The 24,282-nt window shown below is 41.0% G+C and overlaps 1 protein-coding gene across 1 annotated transcript in view; it reads left to right on the forward strand.

Annotated features, from left to right (window-relative positions):
* Nucleotides 1-19,909, forward strand: part of LOC139467052 (uncharacterized) — a 48,289-nt gene extending 28,380 nt beyond the window's left edge. The window contains exons 3-5 of the mRNA XM_071248765.1: nt 16,457-16,598; nt 17,983-18,145; nt 18,648-19,909. Of these exons, the coding sequence (XP_071104866.1) occupies nt 16,457-16,598; nt 17,983-18,145; nt 18,648-18,776 (434 nt within the window). The 3' untranslated portion in view covers nt 18,777-19,909. The remainder of the gene's footprint in view (nt 1-16,456; nt 16,599-17,982; nt 18,146-18,647) is intronic.
* The last annotated feature ends 4,373 nt before the right edge of the window (nt 19,910-24,282 follow it).

Below are 24,282 nucleotides of genomic sequence, written 5' to 3' on the forward strand. Positions count from 1 at the left end.
CGACTAACGGGATCGGGTGGTAAGGCTCGATGATACATGTCATCGTGTCCCAATTGCGTGATCCGGTGCTCATGATGTCAATCACTGGATTGTCTGATCCAGACTCGATTATTTACAGACCGCCGTCATATTGCGGCGTTAAACAACAAACAAATAAACCTTGTATATACAGCAATTTCCCACATCTATACATATTGAAACGTCGCACTCATTGTAATAAAGAAGGTATTTAACCATAGAATTAAGTTCCTTCTTTATCATTCCAACTTCTAAATGTCACTTAAAGAAATCACTAAACAAAAGCAGATGAAAAGAGGATTCCGCATTTGCAGTTTGGATCATTGTCAAAGGACAGGTCGTAATGTATATAATTCAAAGTAAGATAAACTAATTGGATGGCAAGTGCGAGGATTAAATTCATCAATGGTTATCTGTTGTTTATTTGCGTTAAAAATGAAACATGTTGTACGGGAAAATGTATAATTGCATGTCACATGAACGCTAAGCTGATATTCATAAGCGTATGGACGACACATTTTGACGTTCGACGTTTTTTACGAAACTTGAAATGACGTAAACACTGACGGACAAGGTCCACGTTCCTGGGGAAAACCCTGGGAATTCCCTTGCACGAATACATACAAAAGCGTTGTTTCTGATTATTTAGACTCTTTGGTCGTGAACTCGAACGTTTCAGCATACATTTGGAAAAGTTAGAGAGTTTGATTGCATGCGTGTGAACGACGACACATCCTAGTGAACAAAATCATGAAACATTAATGCATCTCCACACTATCGACTCGATCCGTGTCTAGACAGTGACCGTCATCAAAGTTCTACAGAAATAAATTAATCATCCCCATTATCTATGTATCACATCTATAGATCACCTTTCAATGATCGGATAATTGATCAATGATGTTTGACACTAGCACTTGATATTCCTCTCGTCACGTAACGTGTCAGCCATTTTGACGTTCTGTACTTGATGTAAGTGAGTGAGTGAGTGAGTATGGTTTTACGACGCTTTTAGCAATATTCCAGGAATATCACGGCGGGGGACACCAGAAATGGGCCTCACACATTGTACCAATGTCGGGAATCGAACCCGGGTCTTCGGCGTGACGAGCTAACGCTTTGTGACCACTAGGCTACCCGACCGCCCTGAGGTAAATGTTTTACGACACACTGACATACTGAGGTTCTTCTTGTCAGATCTTTCTCATGTAATGATGATATTATTTGAGTCTATTTCTTGTGACTAAAACTACAAAAGATGTTACTGTTGCGACATTAGAGCATACATATGCTCATGTAACCTCTCCTGTAAATGTTATGAGGAACCTTTCGAAGTAAATAAAAAATATAATTGTGATATAAAAAATTATCCAAACAGTTTTGTCCTGTATGAAGGTACATACTCCAATAAATCCATACAAAATGAAAGACTATTCTTAAATAGTTTCTCACGTTATATTTGATATATTTCCCATCAGTGTTACGTGTGAGTGAGTGAGTGAGTGAGTTGGGTTTAACGCCGCTTTTAACTGTATTCCAGTTATATCGCGGCGTGTCAGCTTAATGTGGGAGGAAAGCCCGAAGGTCTCCGACGTTTACCACTTCGGTGAAACCCACGAGCACGGATATGGTGCTGACAAACCTAGAAACATAGTCGGGGCGAACCGGGATTCGAACCCACAATCATAGGTTTCTGGCGTGCCGTAGGGACGCAACTCTGCACAGCGAATCGCGGCGCCTTAGACGACTGGGCCACCTGTGTCCCCTGTTAGTGTGAGCTCGTTTAGATAAACTACTAAATGTGCGTTAACAGGTCAAATCTAGTTTCTTGGTTAAAAGGAATATATTTATATTTTTTAATTTATCTCACTGTTGTCTCAGGCCAATCATTATTCCCAACATGCTAACAATAACTGATTGTGTCATCGTACTCCTAAAGCTTAGATCGTTTGTCATGCTATCAGCCATTATTTTGTCTGGCACTGACTCAATTAGTTTATTATGGCGACTGTGGCTCAAACGACCATTCGCTCACACGCACGCTCTTCGCTCTGATTGAGATCTGACAATTGAAGTTCAGAGTCTCTCACTAGCAACATACACCCATTACGCGAAACATTGTTAATACGGCCATTTTCCCCATGTTCTATTGACTGGTTTAACACCAAATAAACGCTTGATTCGGTACGGAGTAATGTCTGTAACAGTAATTGTCCGCAAAGTGCGGACTGGTTATCTAGTTTGAATAGGTTTCACTGAAAAAAACATCTGCTTTGACTTGATCCTAGCTCACGACTCGTTCATCCGAATCAATGTACAGGATTTCAAACTTGGAGTCCTATATCCTGTAGCGCCACGAGTAGTATCGATCAACACTTCGTTACCTAGGTTGTGTCCCTGGTTATAGACCAACCCTTAACCTTGTCCTGCTTCCTCTGTGTGGGATGTGTGTGTGTGGTCTCGGACAAACAACGCTGACTGGTGACGTTAATATACTTCACAGGCATAAGCTCTGCAGGTATTATCCCATAAAACATAATACATGGGAATAGATCTGAAGTTACACCACGGAGACAGAGCGAGGATGACTCGACTAGATGGAGGGATGTTTCAGCTGAAGCACGTTCAGACAAGCACACTCAGTTCCGTGTTGGGTTCAGTGAGTGTAGGGTGCAGGGTGGGGTATGTCGGGTAGGGTGGGGTACTGTATCCCGTATTACTGCATGGTCCCTTACCTTCTTCACCTTCAACAACCAAAGAAAATTATCCCGGGAACTTATACAATTGTCTGTAAAAGATACAGATACAATTGGCTCAGCCCTCCGGAACACACCCGATACCCAGTGCTGACTGCCCCACAACGTCACACAATTCCATCACAATCTCATAGAATATTATACATAATTGAATTACGTGCACGCCACAAGAAAAAGCAATCTCCTAAAATCAGATCTTAGTTCTCGCTACCGCTAAATAGATATCTGAGGACATCACTATTATAGGTCACGTCAGAGCGAGCTTTCAAGAACTTTGACCGACCAATGAAATGAATAAGTTGACATATTTCTGTAGCTTTACGGAACCAATTTCAACCTGGCGATTTCCATTCCAGACTACGCTTTGAATGGGTTTACTTAAAACTCTGTATTCAAATTTCATAAACTGCACAAAAGAAAATTGTGGAATGTCTTATAGATGGCCGATATTGTATGGCAGTACTTCCCAGGGGTTGTGGAAAGTCTTTTCCATTTCAAATATTAGCTTATTGGAGAGAGAGATAGGCGATGATTTTGACGGATTCAGTTTTGAAAACACATTCCGACTGTCACTTTCCTATCTGGTAAGCGACGCTCTGATTGGTTGGATGAAAGGTCATTCGGGCGTGCCTCGTAACAGGATGTTCTCAGATCTTTGTTTACTGGTAGTGGGAACTAAGATATAGTTGCACTGATATTGCAACTTTACACAACCAGGTAGCTAACACCATATCCTTTGGCATTACAACATCCCATGTGGTTGACCTCTGGACTTCTAACATTATGACATCTGGATTTCTCGTTGTTGAACTCTGACATTATGACATCTGGATTTCTCGTTGTTGAACTCTGACATTACGACATCTGGATTTCTCTTCGTTGAACTCTGACATTATGGCCGCTGGATTTAACTGGGTTGAGTGAGTGAGTGAGTGAGTTTGGTTTAACGCCGCTTTTAACAGTATTCCAGTTATATCGCGGCGTGTCAGCTTAATGTGGGAGGAAAGCCCGAAGTGATGCAGGTCTCAGACGTTTACTACTTCGGTGAAACCCACGAGCACGGGTATGGTGCTGACAAACCTAGAAACATAATCGGGGCGAACCGGGATTCGAACCCACAATCATAGGTTTCTGGCGTGCCCAAGGGACGCAACTCGGCACAGCGAATCGCGGCGCCTTAGACGACTGGGCCACCCGTGCCCCCTTTTAACTGGGTTGAGGATGATGGTCCGGTGCCTAGTAGTGAAAGCGTTCGCTCGTTACGCCGAAGACCCTGGTTCGATTCCCGACATGGATACAATGTGTGAAACCCATTTCTGGTGTCCCTCACCGTGATATTGCTGGAATATTACTAATAGCGGTGTAAAACCATACTTACTCACTCACTTTCCCTGGGTTGTCCTCTGACATGACCTCTGGTTTACTCGTGGTTGACCACTGACATGACCTCTGTTTTACTCCTGATTCACCTCTGACATCATAACCTCTGGTTTTCTCGTCGTTTACCTTTGACATTATGACCTGTGGTTTTCACGTGCTTGACCTCTGACATTATAATCTCTGGTTTTCTCGACCTCTGTCAGTATGGTATTTGGCGTTAATGTTTCATTTTCTCGTGACATTTGTTACATTTGACCACTTTCTAAATGGCATTGTGTGTTCATAGCATTCGGCCATGGGAGCCGTGCCAATTTACACTTGTCAGAGGCGCACACAAAGTACGTGATCTAGACTACCAGTTGTCGAACTTTCATTTTTTGTGGAAGCTTCGGTGGCTGTGTGGGTTAGATCACTGACTTACGTGCTGGCGATTAGGTGCCTCACCCTGGCAGTGTGGGTTCGAATCCCGGAAGGGACTCAACCCAAAAAGTACTAGAATCTGTACTTTACTAAAAAAGTGTCATCCCAAATATAACATTTGACACTTTCCAAATGGCATGATGTGCTCATTACGGAATACCTGATCGTCAAAATGGAATTATGAAAAGTTGACAAACAAATAAATGGAGCTGGGAAACGTATTCTGCGTTATCGCCTGTTTGTACGCTGAGATCAGTCGGTTGTGCGAAGTTGTAAACCGCCAAGCGCAACAGAAGACCGCCTAGCGCAACAGAAGATAGACCGCTGAGCGCAACAGAAGTCCCCCAAGCGCAACATAAGACCGCCAAGCGCAACAGAAGACCGCCAAGCGCAACAGAAGACCGCCAAGCGCAACAGAAGACCGCCTAGCGCAACAGAAGACCGCCTAGCGCAACAGAAGTCCCCCAAGCGCAACATAAGACCGCAAAGCGCAACAGAAGACCGCAAAGCGCAACAGAAGACCGCCTAGCGCAACAGAAGATAGACCGCCGAGCGCAACAGAGAGTGGTAACTCGTGGCAGCGATAAAATGGGGAGCTCCTCGAACGAGGTATCGCTATGAGGAGCCTATGGAAGTTTAGACTGGTTCCCGTATGTTCCGCTTAGCAAGTATGTGTCACAGCTTATGTTTACTTGTTTAAACATGATGAGACTAACATACAAAACAAATACCGACCTCTCAGCCGCTTCTCTCTATGCATCCCTTTATTCGCTGTTGTTGATACGCAACAAGCCAACATAACAAAACTCAAAGGAAGTGAATTGATTTTATTTCCGCTTAAATGAAGTGGATAATTGCTTTTTTAGTACGTGTGCTCTCAGTCAGATAGGCAAAACTTTAAAGAACGTGGAAATAAGCACGTTATTGGACATACCACCGTGTAGGCAGTTATAAGATGAAAGTGGTGATTTATTGATCTTTCGAACATAAAGAGTTAGCGAAATAACTGATTAGATTTTTAGTTGTGTATATGAGAGTTCATGAAGTTAGAACATCGGCCATACACTCCTCTGAACAGCAGAATGTCTCTCTGTAGTGAACTGAATGACGCTATTGAATGTATATTAGGAATACGACAGCTACACAACGAAACACAAGTACCTGACAAAGACGGTTAATGAGACAGAATAAACTCTGTGTGTTGTCCGTTTACTTAATAAACAATCGCTGGGGTAATTGAACCTGATGCATGAAGCTTGAACTATTTCATATCTTATCGAGGAACAAGGTCCTCAGTCGCGCTTTGAAATATACTTATGCCTTGATTGTTTATTAGACTTGTCAACAGCCATGCAGAACAGGTGGATGTCCCAGTCCTTTATATTTAAGTGCCTTGTAAGAAGCTGTAGTGTCAATGAAGATGGACAGGTGGGTTGGTACAGTATTTGAAGGCTGGTGTCCCGGTCCTTTATATTAAAGTGCCTTGTAAGAAGCTGTAGTGTCAATGGAGATAGACAAGTGGGTTGGTACAGTATTTGAAGGCTGGTATCCCGGTCCTATATATTTAAGTGCCTTGTAAGAAGCTGTAGTGTCAATGACGATAGACAGGTGGGTTGGTACAGTATTTGAAGGCTGGTGTCTCGGTCCTTTATATTTAAGTGCCTTGTAAGAAGCTGTAGTGTCAATGAAGATAGACAGGTGGGTTGGTACAGTATTTGAAGGCTTGTGTCCCGGTCCTTTATATTTAAGTGCCTTGTAAGAAGATGTAGTATCAATGACGATAGACAGGTGGGTTGGTACAGTATTTGAAGGCTGGTGTCCCGGTCCTTTATATTTAAGTGCCTTGTAAGAAGCTGTAGTGTCAATGACGATAGACAGGTGGGTTGGTACAGTATTTGAAGGCTGGTGTCTCGGTCCTTTATATTTAAGTGCCTTGTAAGAAGCTGTAGTGTCAATGAAGATGGACAGGTGGGTTGGTACAGTATTTGAAGGCTTGTGTCCCGGTCCTTTATATTTAAGTGCCTTGTAAGAAGATGTAGTATCAATGACGATAGACAGGTGGGTTGGTACAGTATTTGAAGGCTGGTGTCCCGGTCCTTTATATTTAAGTGCTTTGTAAGAAGCTGTAGTGTCAATGAAGATGGACAGGTGGGTTGGTACAGTATTTGAAGGCTGGTGTCTCGGTCCTTTATATTTAAGTGCCTTGTAAGAAGCTGTAGTGTCAATGACGATAGACAGGTGGGTTGGTACAGTATTTGAAGGCTGGTGTCCCGGTCCTTTATATTTAAGTGCTTTGTAAGAAGCTGTAGTGTCAATGACGATAGAGTTTAACATCTTTAATCTTTCTATGCGACGCTTCGGTACAGATACCAGTGCCTGTATCACACAAATGTTTTTTGTTTTTGTTTTAAATATTTTTTATTTAATTCAGTATATGACATTGCAGAGTTATACATGGAGTAGCACGTCTTGTAGCATACTTGTTAGGTATAGGTTACCTATACAGCAGACAGAAGGTCAGCAAGTTTAAGTTCGCTACAGGTGTCCATCAAAGTTTACAAATGGTGAAAACGGGCAAATATTTGCCATATTTATTAACTAAGTGTGAAGCTAAATCCTTACAAATTGACTGTGTAAAAAAGATATTTTAAATGATATAGAAAAAAATACATAAATACTTTTTTTTATAAAAAAATATCACACAAATGTTGTACACGAGCTGATGTTGAGAGGACCCTATCACTCATTGAGGTATTGCGCTTGGCTTTGCAAGTCAGTGTTGGTCCACACAGCAGAGAGAAGGGCTTGTTTGTGTTTGTTTGTTTGTTGTGTAAGGCCGCACTCAGCAATATTCCACAGATATTACGGCGGTGTGTACCAGACGAGCGTCGACCTACGCTATGTGATACGATGACATGCAACCACATCAGCGAGACTGACCACCTTATCCCGTTAGTCGCCTCGTACGACAACCTTTGGTTCCTGAAGATTCTAACCCGGATCTTCACGGGCGGCTGCTTTGTGGATCCAAATGAGATGAGATGAGATTGTTAGTTAAAGATGAGAATCATCGAGTCCTGGTGCAGTTGTGAGTTTGGATGAGACTTTCATTTCATTTCGACTCGTTTTTGTTTCTAGTGCTCTGACAGCGTTGGTTCACTTACCTGACCACGCCATTCCGAAAGACGTTAAAAGATGTTGCCTGATTTTACTCTGATTGGTGCTCGGGCTCGGTATTAAGTCAATATACTGTGTCTGAAAAGATAGGAAAGTCATGTGTCATGTCATCCAACCTCATCAAGAACTTGTACACTTATGTCTGAAGCAGTTATTGGTCTCCAGATATAGATTAATGTTTTAGACATGAATATAATGTATCTGTCAAATTAGATAAAACAAAAGTTGTTGTATTTAAAAGCGCGTTGGGAGTTCAGTAAGAATATATTTCATGTTATAAATATGTTGGAGTAATGTTTTATAAAACACTATCATTGAATACACATATTGCTAATGCTACACATCTTCCCGATGCAAGAGCGTTAACTGACTATAAAAGTCCAGTTTCCACCCTTGCCGAACTAGGCAGGTATTATGGAATTACATTTTGGCCGGACTAACGAGTCTATGCATAGTCCAATCAAAATCGCGCACCGAAATCGAAATCCGGTTCGTAAACTGTCGTGCGGATTTCGGTCGACTGCAGGATTTGCAAAACATGTGGACCGCTAGCTCGTTGTTAGGAGATTTTTTCCAAATCTTATCATGTTTTTAATCAAGGTGCTCACGTGATTTGATGCACTTCGCGATGTAAGACTCGTTTTATCACAATATAGATCTTGATTATCGATCAGATCGTCTTGACTGGGCACCACCATTTTGTTTGAAGCAAACACATGTGATACGAGAGGTGGAATCTGATTGGTCCATAGGAGAGGCTTAGAAGAGACGTAACTGGTAATCGCCACTGGTGGCGCTACGATCGAGCCCAGTAATTCCAGCCAAGTTCGGCAAGGATGGAAACTGGACTTTTGAAGTCAGTTAACTCTCTTGCCTCGGGAAGATGAATGCTACACTGCCGGCAAATAAGGTTTTATGTGGCATGAGCAACAATGAAACCCTTACCACTTGACTCTTTTTAAAGATTTGATACAAAAATGTGTCCTATTCTCTTATATGGTTGTGAAGTCTTACGTCTGAATATTTTTTAAAGAAAGTGAAGCAATACATTTCATGGCATGTAAACGCTTTTTGTGTGTTCAATCTTCAACTTCAAGTCATATGGTAGGGGTGAATGCGGTAGATATTCATTATATACTGCATGTGCCCTAAAACATGCTGTAAAATACTGGTGCCGCATACTAAATTTACTTTAATTAATTAATGCTATAAAAGGTTGTTACGAGCTGCTAACAATGATAAAGTATACAGGGTATCTAGGTGAACACATTGCCATGGAGCTGTGTTCCTATGATCAGAGTTGTCATTCAATGAGAATAAAGTGATAAAGAAAACGTGGTAATAGGTTCACAGGTTTATTAAATAACTACTAATTGTACTAAGTGTCGACAATTACAAAGAAACCCATTCTGCGCTCACACAGAACACAAATTAATTCTATACAGTAAAATACGGTTATAACGAAATCAAAGGGACTACTAATTTTAGTTCGTTATAACCGTAGTTCGTTATAAGTACAAATACAGCATGACTACAGCAAGTAGTCGGGACCAAAAAGTAAGTTCGTTTTATGCGTCAGTTCGTTATAAGCGTGTTCGTTATAACTGTAGTTTACTGTAATTAATATACAACAAAGTTTTAGCCAAACAACTGTATTACAGCTATAAAATGGAAGGTAGCAAAAACGACACTTTGACAAGATATGGACCCGGTGCGTCGACTGCCAATTTAGTCGTCTGTAACCAATTAACACCTGAGTCAATTAACTCCACGCTCTAATGAGTGGATAAACTCAGGTAAGTAAAAAAAGCAGAAAAAAATCAATATCACCAACCCTAGTAACTGCGTTTAGTTTAGTACAACCAGACTAGGTCAGAATCTAGATCGACAAAGTCCCGAACCCACTTACTCACGTAACCTGAGTTTCTACCGTCACCACTCCAGTTGCGAGACAATCTTGAACGGTTTGACGAAGCCTGGAGGGTGAAGATACTAGGTCTCGAAGTCTATATGCACAGCGCACGCGGACGTCGGAGGGGTCATTCTCTGTGGGAACATCGGGGGATACAACTGACTGAGGCGACGAGCCAACGTGTGTTTCTAAACACGGGGAAAACACGAACAGCAAACTCACTACTATATCTGCACTTGAGATGTAAGTAGGGGTGTCACGATAAATCAAAATATCGATATATTGCTATTGGTAAGCACTTAAAGTCAATAAATCGATTGTTAAATCAGTTTCCTATCAACAGTATCGATTTCACTTAGGAATATCGATAGTTCCTATTGTATTTACCATATCATCCGATTGAGTCACCGAAACACGCTCGCGGTGAAAGAAGTAATGTGGAAGTTTCTTTTTCTTAAATTATGGGGTTAAAGAAAAAACAAATCAGTCATATCTCCAACTTTACTTTTTATTTGTTGTTATTGTTATCACATTCAAAGGAAAGTGAGTAAAATTGATGTTTTTCCATGAAAGCTCGACGTATGACAGCTTACTAACGGTCTTATAAGGCTATGTGCAAGTTACTCTTATACGTTGTAGTGTGACAGGGCCATTAGCAAAGCTCAGATGTAGTTCGCACAGCTAAGAATAGAAATAGGAATGTACATCCAAGAGCCACGAAATGAACGATAGTTTTTTTTTTGTAAAGAAGGTTATTTTGGGGGTGAATATTATTTCGTTCTTGTCTGTGAAAATTTCCATTCCATCAGATGTATCAACTTGCCTTCAAACATTCATGTTAACCCCTCTGTTCATAAATTCAATTTACTCATGTGAACAAAAAATGAATCACTGTTAAGACAGCTTGAGTCTACAGGGGCTACATTAGAAGAAATAGGTGGTGTACTTCAAAATTGCACAGAGCAAACGGAAAATTGTATAACATCGGAAACGCAGCAAATAACAAATGTCGATAGTTCTCATGAAATTCAATCCTTTTACTCTATCCATTAATTCAAAAGATGAATATCGCATGTGTTGTCATTTCATGACAAGTATTTAAAAAGGTTGTCTCTCTTTATCAGGCCAAAGATCTTGTTCGACAGGCAGAAAGTCAATACGATTCATGTAAAATAAAACCTGTCACGTGTCGGGCAAGCAAAATATCAATAAACCCTTGGTAATTTAAAACTCACAACATAATGTTGTTTTGTATGTATGTGTCAGCTGCCTCAACAAATTTATTTATTATCCCGATTTTTATCCGTATGTGGGCCAATCAGATGTCAGGTTTCATAAAAACATTCGGCTTCGTTTCGTTACCGCCTCGATTCGCGAAGTTCGATCTCTGCCAAAGAAGCCGCCGTAGTACACAAATATACCCATCATAGTAACTCTTTTGAGTGTAGATTCCATGGCGCTCATAAACGACTGAGTGTATCAAATATAAAAAAATACACATTATATCTGGGCATTATTTTTTTCACATTCGGAGAGCCTCGAATATGTTCGTTAGAAAGATAAAGAAGTCTGATATGCTTGTCTTGAACCTTAGACGCCGTGTTTCTGAGCATAGACTTCACTTGAAACGGCGGTGTCCTCAGATCCCCAAGCACAGAGTTATCGTATGGGAAAATACCAATCTCATTTTAATCAGATGTTTTACTTAATCTCATTAAAATTATATCTAAGTTGTCGCTACCGCTTGACAAAGATCTGATGACACCCCATCATTGGTCACGCCAGAACGCCCATTCTTCCGACCAAACAGATCTGATTTTAATGAGATTGCGTAAAAGATCGGAATTTAATGAGATTGGTTATTCGTTAAACGCGAAAAACGAAGAGTGAACTATTAATGAGGACAGGGCTGATTTCTCCTTCGATAAAAGAAATAACATGATTGAATTATTGGTGTTGGGTCAGGTCGACTTGCTCATGTAACCATGGAAATATCTGACAAAACATACGTCGTTGCAAAGTGCATTCGTTCCTGTCAATACACCTCCATGACACGGAGATAACAAACACACATGGGATTCAGCGGTCGCACTGTTTCCGAAATCCCCCAGTGAGCACGCGTAGATCGATACCTTGTCGCAGGATGTGGATTAACGTTCAGGGCAGACTTCTCGTATAAGGTGTTATCTCTGAAAAAAACCACAAATCACCTGACATATTTGATTTGTGGTATAATAATAATAACGACACTAGAATGAAATCCATTTTTTCATGAAGACGTGCACTGGCACGTAATGTCGTCCGCATGCGATTGAAAGTTTTTTGTTGTTTTATGTCCAGACTATTTACAGTTCCCAGCTGGAGTAGACATTCTTGTGACTACTACTTCTACTTATGCTTCTACTGGGGCACGGGTGGCCAAGTCGTCTAAGGTGCCGTGATTCGCTGTGCAGAGTTGGGTCCCTTGGGCACGCCAGAAACCTATGATTGTGGGTTCGAATCTAGGTTCGCCCCGATTGTGTTTCTAGGTTTGTCCGCACCATACCCGTGCTCATGGGTTTCACCGAAGTGGTAAACGTCTGAGATCTGCATCACTTCGGGCTTTCCTCCCACATTAAGCTGACACGCCGTGATATAACTGGAATACTGTTAAAAGCGGCGACAAACCAACTCACTCACTATTTTTCTACTTCTAGTCTTATACTTCTACTTATACAAGACCTTTTACTTGACATGGTATTCGGTATTTTTATGATATTCAAAGCGGTCGACGTATGGGACTTCGTTTTGGGCAATCTATTATAGAAATGATCGACGACTTCACCCATAATCTCTTTGAAACTATCCAACGGGTAATGCAATGCAAGGAAATATATGTTTAATCGATCACTTTGTACCCTTTGAAATCATTACCCCTACATGTGTTTCTTTGTCATGTTATTTACTGAATACATGTTACTTTAAGTAGGACTGTGCCCCCGAGGGGCGGTCGGGTAGCCTAGTGGTTAAAGCGTTGGCTCTGCACGCTGAAAACCCGGGTTCGATTCCAGACATGGGTACAATGTGTGAAGCCCATTTGTGGTGTCCCCCGCCGTGATAGTGCTGAAATATTGCTAAAAAAAAGCGGCGTAAAACCGTACTCACTCACTCACTGTGCCCCCGAAACAGTGACCTACATACTATGCAGTGATCTAACAGTTCCAATCAAAGTAAACAACCCCATGTTACCAGAACCAGAACCAGAAATGAGGGTTTGGTTAGCACTGATTCGAACAACAAAACGTTGTGTCAGGTTTATGTGCGAGAAACACGAACTTACTCTGATCGAAGACCACTTACATGTATTTGAAGTCCACGAGCGTGCACGGTGCTTCCAGAGCTAGAGCATTATCAGGATCTTGTATTTGAACCGAAGCCCTGCCAATCCTGACACGGCAGAGATACGGATGTCGGCCCGGACACAGATAAAAACATGATAGACAAACCATGTGCCGGACTGTTGACGCTGAAGCTAATCTCTGCTCTCCTTGAAACAATAAAACGATTACCAACTTCATGTTGATATCCGTGAGATGATATTAAAGTCGGATATTCCTCAACCAGCTGTTTATTTGTAATGTGACACCGGATATGTGTTTAAGTAGTTACCAATGCCTGTTGGTTGATGATCAGGATTTGTTCATTTGTTTATCGAATAATTTTTAGTGATATTTCTTTTTTGCTTGTTATTTTCTGTTTTGATATTTGTGGGGTCAGTTATCTTCCATATCCGATTCCTCGGACTCAGTCCTGCTTGGACTTAATGTGATCTGTATTATCTGTAATTTTGCACAATGGTCAAGTTGACATTTGTAAGTATAGAATACTGTAATATATTTTTCAAATCAATATAATGCCTTCATTTTTTTTTATTTTGCACACTGTGTAATGCATCACAGAGGAATTTAAGCAGAGTGTGCACTCCCGTTGTTACAATGTGCCTCTATAATCGCAATCCCGTTTTTACAATATGCCTCTATAATCGCACTCCCTTTGTTACAGTGCCCCTCTATAATCGCACTCCCGTTGTTACAGTGTGCCTCTATAATCACACTCCCGTTGTTACAGTGTGCCTCTATAATCGCACTCCCGTTGTTACAATGTGCCTCTATAATCGCACTCCCGTTGTTACAGTGTGCCTCTATAATCACACTCCCGTTGTTACAGTGTGCCTCTATAATCGCACTCCCGTTGTTACAATGTGCCTCTATAATCGCACTCCCGTTGTTACAGTGTGCCTCTATAATCACACTCCCGTTGTTACAGTGCCCCTCTATAATCGCACTCCCTTTGTTACAGTGTGCCTCTATAATCGCACTCCCGTTGTTACAGTGCCCCTCTATAATCGCACTCCCTTTGTTACAGTGTATCTCTATAATCGCACTCCCGTTGTTACAATGTGCCTCTATAATCGCACTCCCGTTGTTACAGTGTGCCTCTATAATCACACTCCCGTTGTTACAATGCCCCTCTATAATCGCACTCCCGTTGTTACCATGTGCCTCTATAATCGCACTCCCGTTGTTACAGTGTATCTCTATAATCGCACTCCCGTTGTTACAATGTGCTTCTATAATCGCACTCCCGTTGTTACAGTGTGCCTCTATAATCACACTCCCGTTGTTACAATGTGCCTCTATAATCGCACTCCCGTTGTTACAGTGTGCCTCTATAATCGCACTCCCGTTGTTACAGTGTGCCTCTATAATCGCACTCCCCTTGTTACAATGTGCCTCTACAATTGCACTCCCGTTGTCACAGTGTGCCTCTATAATTGCACTCCCGTTGTCACAGTGTGCCTCTATAATCGCACTCCCGTTGTTACAGTGTATCTCTATAATCGCACTCCCGTTGTTACAATGTGCCTCTATAATCGCACTCCCGTTGTCACAGTGTGCCTCTATAATTGCACTCCCGTTGTTACAATGTGCCTCTATAATCGCACTCCCGTTGTTACAGTGTGCCTCTACAATTGCACTCCCGTTGTTACAGTGTATCTCTATAATCGCACTCCCGTTGTTACAGTGTGCCTCTACAATTGCACTCCCGTTGTTACAGTGTATCTCTACAATTGCACTCCCGTTGTTACAGTGTATCTCTATAATCGCACTCCCTTTGTTACAGTGTGCCTCTACAATTGCACTCCCGTTGTTACAGTGTGCCTCTATAATCGCACTCCCGTTGTTACAGTGTGCCTCTATAATCGCACTCCCGTTGTTACAGTGTATCTCTATAATCGCACTCCCGTTGTTACAATGTGCCTCTATAATCGCACTCCCGTTGTCACAGTGTGCCTCTATAATTGCACTCCCGTTGTTACAATGTGCCTCTATAATCGCACTCCCGTTGTTACAGTGTGCCTCTACAATTGCACTCCCGTTGTTACAGTGTATCTCTATAATCGCACTCCCGTTGTTACAGTGTGCCTCTACAATTGCACTCCCGTTGTTACAGTGTATCTCTACAATTGCACTCCCGTTGTTACAGTGTATCTCTATAATCGCACTCCCTTTGTTACAGTGTGCCTCTACAATTGCACTCCCGTTGTTACAGTGTGCCTCTATAATCGCACTCCCGTTGTTACGGTGTGCCTCTATAATCGCACTCCCGTTCACATCAAAACATTAACACAAAATATTGAAGACAAAAATACGAAATCAGATGTTACCAATTTCGTGTTTTTGTCTACAATTTTGTGTCTACCTCTCGGGCCGCTCCGTGGTCAAGTAGATTGAGTATCTGTGCGGAGAAGGGAACGTCGGTGTTCGATCCCTGTCCGCGCCATGCCAAAAGACTACAAATGGTACTTGTTTGTTCCCCGCCTGGCGCTCGGCATCAAGGGATATACACGGACAGCAATAGTACAACCGATGCCCCGCCCACCCTATTATCAGCCAATCAGGAAACAACAGTCCGGAAGTGGATGTTGTCTGATGTTTTTGTTTTGATGGAACATTAAGGCAAAAACTATTGCTTGTTTAGCCAATTAAATGTCACGGAACCACTTGCAATATATGTAGTAAATATTGATTAAAAAAAGACCAAAAATGAATAAAAGCTTCCACGAGTGAAGTGATATCTTAATTCACTTTAAGTTTGTAATTAGATATATATTTATATAATAAACTCGAACTAAAGACATAATGATATGGAGTTTGGTATATCATGAAATGCACTTGGTGATATCAAAAAAGGCATTTTATGTCACTAATACGAATTTGTTATGTTTTGGTTTTCTAAAATATGAAGTAAGACGAGTTCTATTATTACAACTAGTGCGACGTTTCGGTGTAGATTCTAACACCTTTATCAAGCAAGTGATGGATAGTGCTAAACAAAATAGGTATGTATACTTATTAACATCAAAGCTTATACAGTGAATTGATTGATGGACACAGAGAGCTGATTAAGATAATTGGAAGCCAGTGGATGACTAATGAACACAGAGTCGACAAGCAGACTGATAGAGATGATGGAAGCCAGTGGATTAATTGGATGAACATAGGGATTTAGCCATGAGGTGATCGTAAGCAGGCGGGATGTTATAGCCTTGGTCTCTGTTCATTGCCTGCTGGATCCTTTTGATGTAGATAGCGTCTAGGAACTCGTCCATAAAACTCGTCTTACTTCACAACACCAACTTCTAAATGCCACTGAAAGAAGTTATCTAAAATATGTTTATGTAATGATTTTGATTTAGTGATATGTCTGATTTGTTTTTGTTATGGATAAAATAATAATTGCTACATTTCAGATAACAATGGTCTGTGTTTCCGAGCAGAGTCTCTCGGTCATCGCGAGGGCAACCTTTACTACTGCAATGACCCCGCACTTCCGTTGTGCTGCGAGAAGGACAGCACGCATACATGTTGCAAGGCAGAGACAGCGAGAAACATGTAAGAACTGACCGGACACTTTGAATTGTGTTATTGTTTGTATGTTGTTTAACGCCACACGTTGGCAGATGCATGTTGGCATATACATGGGAGGTGAAATGCTTTTAAACGTCGTGTTTAAGATTATTTGACTTATGCATGCATTTGTCTCTGTGAGTGTGTGTGTTTGTTTGTTTGTGAGCCGACAAGTCCAAGTGTATCCCTTCATGCCGCGCGCCAATCAGGCAACAATCAGGGATCGAAACGCCGACCTTTCGGACGCTCAATCTCCCAGATCACATTATGTGAACTAATCAAGCAATCAGCAGGAATGCTCACGAACGTAAACAGGCAGTTCCGAATGAATAATAATAATGTCGTTCAGTATTGTACATATTCTACACCCCATCGTTTTAGTCGCTCTTTCAAACCAAGACGAATTTCTTTTAGCCGTAGTTTCATTTCTCTTGCTGAAAATATGAGCCATGCATCCTTCGTTTTGATTGGGCGGTCAAAGTTCCCGAAGCGTTAACCCAACGTGTGTGGAGACGTGCCCTCCAACATGGGTTTGTCATGATGTTTACGGAAATGAAGAAAATGTCTGATTTAATCATATTCAGTGACGTTCGACTCCCGTTAAACGAATGGCGTTGATACTCTGCTGCTGGACCATTTTAACCTACCCATCACGGTTATAGATACTCATAGCATTGTTGGGCTTAAGAAGGTTTCTTGATACAACTGATGTTTTACAGTTTTACAGTTGGCATCGCTTACTGAATGTACGAGTGATGGCAGATAGTTTCGTTGGGACTCCATGCTCCCTACTCAAATTTTACGTGGGACAAAGCAACCATACTTGCCGTGAAAAGGCGACTATGCTTGTCGTAGAGGCAACTAACGGGATCGGGAGGCTACTCAACCGCTCCAAACAAGCCTTAGGTTAAACAATAGGTTAAACAATTTGTCTTTCTCGAAATTCGAGAAAGGTCTATCTCCATAAGTTTCAGTTCTAGAAACCACGTTACGCCCGCAAAAGACGCAGTTCAAGGAACCAAACAAACGAAAATTCGTTTAATCCATCATTCGCTAATTACAAATGGCAGTGTCCCGTGGAGATCAGGATTATAACTGGTCTTCAAAAATTCCATGTTTGTCGCAAGAGGCGACAGGTTCGCTGACTTGGTTGATGAATGCCATCGCAACCCAATTGCATAGATAGATGCTCATGATGTCAGTCACTTGATTTTGTGGTCCAGACTCGATTATAATGACAGCAGTCATAAAAAAATGCGTATTACTGACTGGGGTGTCAATCAAACAAACGACTGTTGTTGCTTCTTAAAATGTCATATTTTAAAACAAAGAGAAAATGAAAATGTTAGTACCCTTCCTCGTGTTTCAGGAATGACCAGCTGATCTTGTGGGGGTTCATGGCCTTGACAATCATGTGTTTCGGGGGAGTGTATTACTACTTCTCCAAGGAAGGGGATTACTGGGAGTCCCCCACAATGCGTCTGGCGGCCGGCCACATGGCGAGAAGGTTTGGAATCAGAAGCTTTGGGCAAGTATTAAGGAATTGTTTTGTTTTTTCATAAACAATATTTTTCAGCCACTCTTTCGTCCATAAACTTTTGATCCCCCCTGGGGTTTTTCTTTATGTGTGAAGCCCATTTCTGGTGTCCCCTGCCGTGATATTGCTGGAATATTGCTAAACGCGGCGTAAAACCATACCGATTCACTCACTCACAACGTGTCAGCTTAATGTAGGAGGAAAGCTCGAAGTGACGTTTCAGACGTAATTACCACTTTGTTAAACACCACGAGCACGTTTATGATGCTGACAAACCTAGAAATATAATGGGGGCGATTCGAACCTACGATCAAAGTTTTCTGGCAACTCGGCCACTCGCAAATCTGAAGCTGCGTAACTATATATGTTCCGTGGCCCTGTTGGCCCATTCTCCAAATTTCTTATGCAGAGTTGTGTCCCCTTGTTCGAAATAACCGTTGTGATAAAACAGATTATTGTTGATAAAAAGAAGAGTAAATTCACATTTTCACAGGAAGAAAAAACTGGACGACAGCGCATCCCCAATACAGCGTGATTTTGACATCATGGAGGATTCCCACCCTGTGACATCTCTTTCACCGGAAGCGCCCGCAGTTGAGAAGCCGGCAGACATTACCTTGACGTGAAGATATCATATATGAAACACACTTTGAAAAAAATATATCTGTGATAAAAAAGACGTTGGAGTAAAGAATATATATTTTTTATCAATAATAATTGTCTAAGCTTGGACATTTTCAATATCATTGTTTAGCTTAACTATTCCGTCCATTTGGTCGAAATATCGACACGGCATTTGCCCAAACTCGGGATGGCACAGTGGTCAGTGCGATCTTGTAGCGAGTTCCTTTCCAAGTGTTACTTTCTTGCTTTTCCCTTTTCTTGCAGAGGCACTATTATGATGTTTGACGCCGTTTTGATCCCTTGCCGACCTAGGCTGGAATTCCTGGGCTCGATCGTAGCACAACCAGTGGCTTTTACGAGTTATGTTCCTTTTTGGTCCCATTGACCAATCAGATTCCACCTTTCTTACATTTACTTCGAACAAAATGGCGGCGCCCAGTCAAGACGATCTGATCGATAATCAAAACGCACATTATAATAAAACGGTTCTTACATGGCGAAGTGCATCAAATCACTTGAGCACCTTGATTAAAAACATGAAATGATTTGGAAACTATCTGTTTACGCCGAGTTGCAGGTACAAATGCTCCGCAAATCCTGCAAGCGACCGAAATCTATATGGCAACCGGATGTCGACTTTGTTACGCGAATTTGATTGGACTATGCATAGACTCGTTAATCCAGCCAAAATAGAACTCTATAATGCCAGCCTAGTTCGGCAAGGGTGGAAACTGGACTATTGTCAGTTAACTCTCTTGCCTCTGAAGAGATATGCTAGCTGGTGGTAGTGAGTTCACTGCACGTATAGGTACGTTTCCTTCAAGCATTGTGTACATTCCTTGATTGAGTAAAGTGTTTTGTCATTTGTGTTTTCTGCATCAAACGTTATGGACACATGAATACATGCTGTTGAAATCAATGTGTGTAAAGACATTAAGTTACAGTGTGTGTGCTTGGTCTAACACCTCTTTATACAGCGCCAGTTATGCCACGTTGTGTCAGCTTAACGTTAAAGAAAAGGCTAACGAGTCGCAGACATTAAAACTTTGAAACGAGTTCGGGTATGATGGTGATAGAAGATCCTCATTATAAGGCGTTGAAGGAAAATCTAGGATTGGAACCAACAGATATCGGATCTAGGGACGACTAAGAAACATAACTCTGAAAAGCGAATAACAGAGAATACCACTTGGACACCTGTGCCCCAAACGCCCATAAGTCTTATTGAGTTGCCGATAAGCAATACGGTAACTTGCAATGTTACCACTGTGGACAGCTTCGTGGCTATGTCGAGATAGAATTGGTCCTCAGCAACATTTATTGATGTATCGTGTGTTTTGGGATGATGGCGTGTCATCGTTATCAAGTCACAGGTTTGTCTTGTTCAAACTCAATTATTTACATGAATGAATGAATGAATGAATGAATGTAAAGACAAATAAGTTGTTTGCAATACGCAAATGCACAATGAAAGAATACAATTTTACACACTTTATTTCCAGAGTTAATTCCAAAGAATATTCAGAGGCAAATATTAATATTTACAATACTTATAAACCATAAAACAATATAAACAATATATATAAACCATGAAAAAAACAATACAAACAATATAAACCATGAAAGCATGTGATACAGTGCCTCTGAATACTATTTAACATACTGGTTGCAAGATATTTTTCATACTAAGGTCATACTTACTCTTGTCACAATATGGCTGCAATACCGCCAAACTGGCTTAGACTTTCAATCGCACAACTGATAATGTCCAATTTGTTAGCAGCAGCGTGTGTCTCTGTCTGGAAGATTTAATAAGATGTTTTAATGTTTCATATAGAGTAGCAAACAGACAGTGTAGTGTATTCCGAAGAAGTGTAGATTCTATTGTGTGTTGGCCAAGCGAGTATTTCAACAAGCTGACTGCGTGTGTAAGCGTTAGGCTGTAAAAAGATCTCAAAAAGTGACTATGCGATGACGACACTGGAGGTATATTTGAAACATCCGATTCAGTGGATAGAGCGTTTGCCCGGAGAGCGAAAGTTCGGTTGTCAGCGTCATACCCCAAACGGTAACAGATGGTACTTATTGTTTCCGTGCCTGGCGCTTGTTATAAAGGCGATGAAACCAAGACTGGTCTGCTCGGAGTCCGTATTCTTTCTGAGTGGGGTTCACTGTTAATCTACAGGATGGCAGCTCAGTGGGTAAGCACTGTAAAACCGGCATTGCTCCGTACTAGTACAAGCAGCCACACACACACGTACGCGCACGCACGCACACGCACGTACATACATTTGCAAACTTCGCTGCACAAATGCAGTAATTTTTAATGCAACGTTAAACCCCATTTCACCTCACTGTACCTTATATTTAAGCACAAGTTCACTCAGCCCGTGTGTGTATATGCTTAACTCCTCTTTCTCGCGGAAACTACACTGTGTCTTCTTGGTCAATCCGTGACAAGATTAGATGATCAACGGCAGTTGCACATGACTGTATTTTCATAAGTATCTATTAATCACTCTCTGCAGTAAGTAATACGTCCATATCTTGACATGTGTTGCTTTTTCCTTCCAACTGTCAGCAAAGATAAATTAAGACGTGAAGAGAAATGTTGGATTGTACGCGCGCTTCAAATTAGGGCCATAACTCTTCCGCCCTTGTCATGCATTCGGCTCGCCTCAAACCCGGAAAAATATTCTCATATTTCTAGATTGTACCCCGCAAAATATCGATTCTAAATATGTCCAGACATCTTCATCTGAGAACAAGCCTTCAGTTTTTTACAGTTGCCTTGCAAAACATGTAAACTTATACATATAGCTGTAGTCATGGGGCATGTATTAAGGCCAACAATCTCAAGATGTTTTGTTCAGTCTTGGAATATGAGAACAGGAAATATCTGAAGTCGATTGCAAGATGTCGCAGTGTTTCGTCATAGGAAATCATAATGGCACTTATAGTGCGTTTGACTTATTGTCCTACGCATTCACTGAATGCAGCACAGGTTGAAATAGAGTCAGGTAAATTTGGATAAATCAGTCACGGGGCATGTATTAAGGCCAACAATCTCAAGATGTTTTGTTCAGTCTTGGAATATGAGAACAGGAAATATCTGAAGTCTATTGCAAGATGTCGCAGTGTTTCGTCATAGGAATTCATAATGGCACTTATAGTGCGTTTGACTTATTGTCCTACGCATTCACTGAATGCAGCACAGGTTGAAATAGAGTCAGGTAAATTTGGATAAATATTTAACAGGAACAAACCATTGAGCACTTGTACGAAGGTACAGTTGACATTACAGAGCATCATAATATCACCAGAACAAAACATTTATTGCAGCCAGGCAAGTTAGAGACAGTATATCCAAAGAATGAATTGTACTGACACGTAGTCAGAACTCAAAGAATACTTTTACATGGTTCTATTGATTTAAATAATTTGATTTAAAACTTTCAACAATTAAAAACAAAATAGAAAACTGCTGATGGGCATCTTAGACATCTCATCTTTGAAAAGCGACATATTTGTTTTTATCGTTTTTATCCCAATCGTATTATTAGGTACAAATAGAAAGAGGGTTGGATGATCCTGGGAAGTCAGGCTGGTTCGGCTCATCATCAGCTCAGGGCCCTTGCCCCCTCTACACGCAGCCCCGACAGCGAATGGGACTTCTCCTAGTCAAACCCACTCAGAACTTTTCGGAGAATGTGAAGACTGCCCTACACTGCAGCCTTCTGCATTACCCAAATTGTCAGAAGGGCTTTATTCCTGGTACCAAACCCGGGTACTCTCCCGATGTCTGTCAACAGATTTGGAGGTACCAAACTTGAGGCACGGAGAACAAAGGGGTGTCTGACAACGTGGTACTTGGGATGCAAGCGTGTCGTTTCGAAAGCGAGGTCTGCATATTTGCCATGTTTTTTTCTCATTATTTCGATCACGTTAGTGTCAAAAGGGCCAGAAAATACAGTGATATAAATGATTTCATTGGATTTATCAAAAAGGACAAAATCAGGTTTGTTGGCCTGGATACTTCTGAGGTTGTAAACGGGCCTTTTCCAAAGAGTTTTGCATTCATCATTTTCCAAGACCCCCTCTACATATTCGGGGGCGTACCATGGGTGGACATCTGTGTCAAAAGCATGGCAAAGACGGTAATAAAATGATCGAGCGACTCCATAATGTCGCTTAAGATACTCTGTTCGTACCAAAGCTGGGCATCCACTGACAATGTGTTGGACAGTCACATTAAATTCATTAACTACATTTCATATTATTATTATTATTATTATTATTATTATAAATCAAATATGCTTCATATTTTAGTAGTAAGATAAAACACGTCATCATAAGTGGGAATTCAACGTGCATTATACATATACATGAAGTAAGAAACAGCCGACTGGACACACACACACACACACACACACACACACACACACACACACACACACACACACACACACTCACACACACACACACACACCTACTGACGCATATACATAACAACCTCGACTACATGCACTAAGATCAGATATCACATACATACATACATTAACCACTTAGACTTGTCTGACAATGGGAAGTGACAAACATTACGACATATATTATGAAATAAAAATTATAATGATACTCTTATGCATCCTGTATAGTGACACCCTATAAGTCAGGACACTGTCTGTTGGGGATAACTTTTATCAAGTGAACGGAAATAACAAGACGATCATGGGTCAATCAGAACGTTTACACTTGGATCGGTACCTCCAAGTTAACGAGGTTGGATCTGTAAAACTGGCACAAACGCACCCTAGATGACAGACTTTGGAAGCGCATTAGTGTCATAGTCTAAAAAGATCATCTACGTAGAGGATACTAACATTTACGTAGAGGATACTAACATCTACGTAGAGGATACTAACATCTACGTAGAGGATACTTACTTCTACGTAGAGGATACTAACATCTACGTAGAGGAAACTAACATCTACGTAGAGGGTACTTACTTCTACGTAGATGAGACTTTCCGGAGAAATCACTTGAATATGTTTATTCTCATGATTTCTCCATCACGGAAAACGTGATTATGACTATAAAAAGCAATAAAAACTATATCAAACCAATAATCGTCATCATCCTATGAAGCACTGAAGCACTTATATTTTAGCGCAGATTATTTTTAAATGATCTCAGTATGTTGTGAAAATACGGCCAAATGAAAATATACAACAAACATTCAATTAAATTATGAGTAATTAAATAATCACCTTTATCTAAAATATTAATGTTCATAAACTACATGTAGTATCCGACTAGGGTCGCAATTTCACAAAACAAATTCCCTGTCTGAGTACGGATACGTGCGATTATTATATCACATAGTATCATCTACGTAGATGTAATTATCATCTACGTATATGTAAGTATCATCTTCGTAGATGTTAGTATCATCTAAGTAGAATATTTTTTAAGACAGTGGCACTAATACGCTTCTATAACAGACACATA

This window comes from Haliotis cracherodii, unplaced genomic scaffold, assembly GCF_022045235.1.
Source record: "Haliotis cracherodii isolate W230 unplaced genomic scaffold, xgHalCrac1.p SCAF_19, whole genome shotgun sequence".
In the NCBI taxonomy this organism is placed as follows: Eukaryota; Metazoa; Mollusca; class Gastropoda; order Lepetellida; family Haliotidae; genus Haliotis; species Haliotis cracherodii.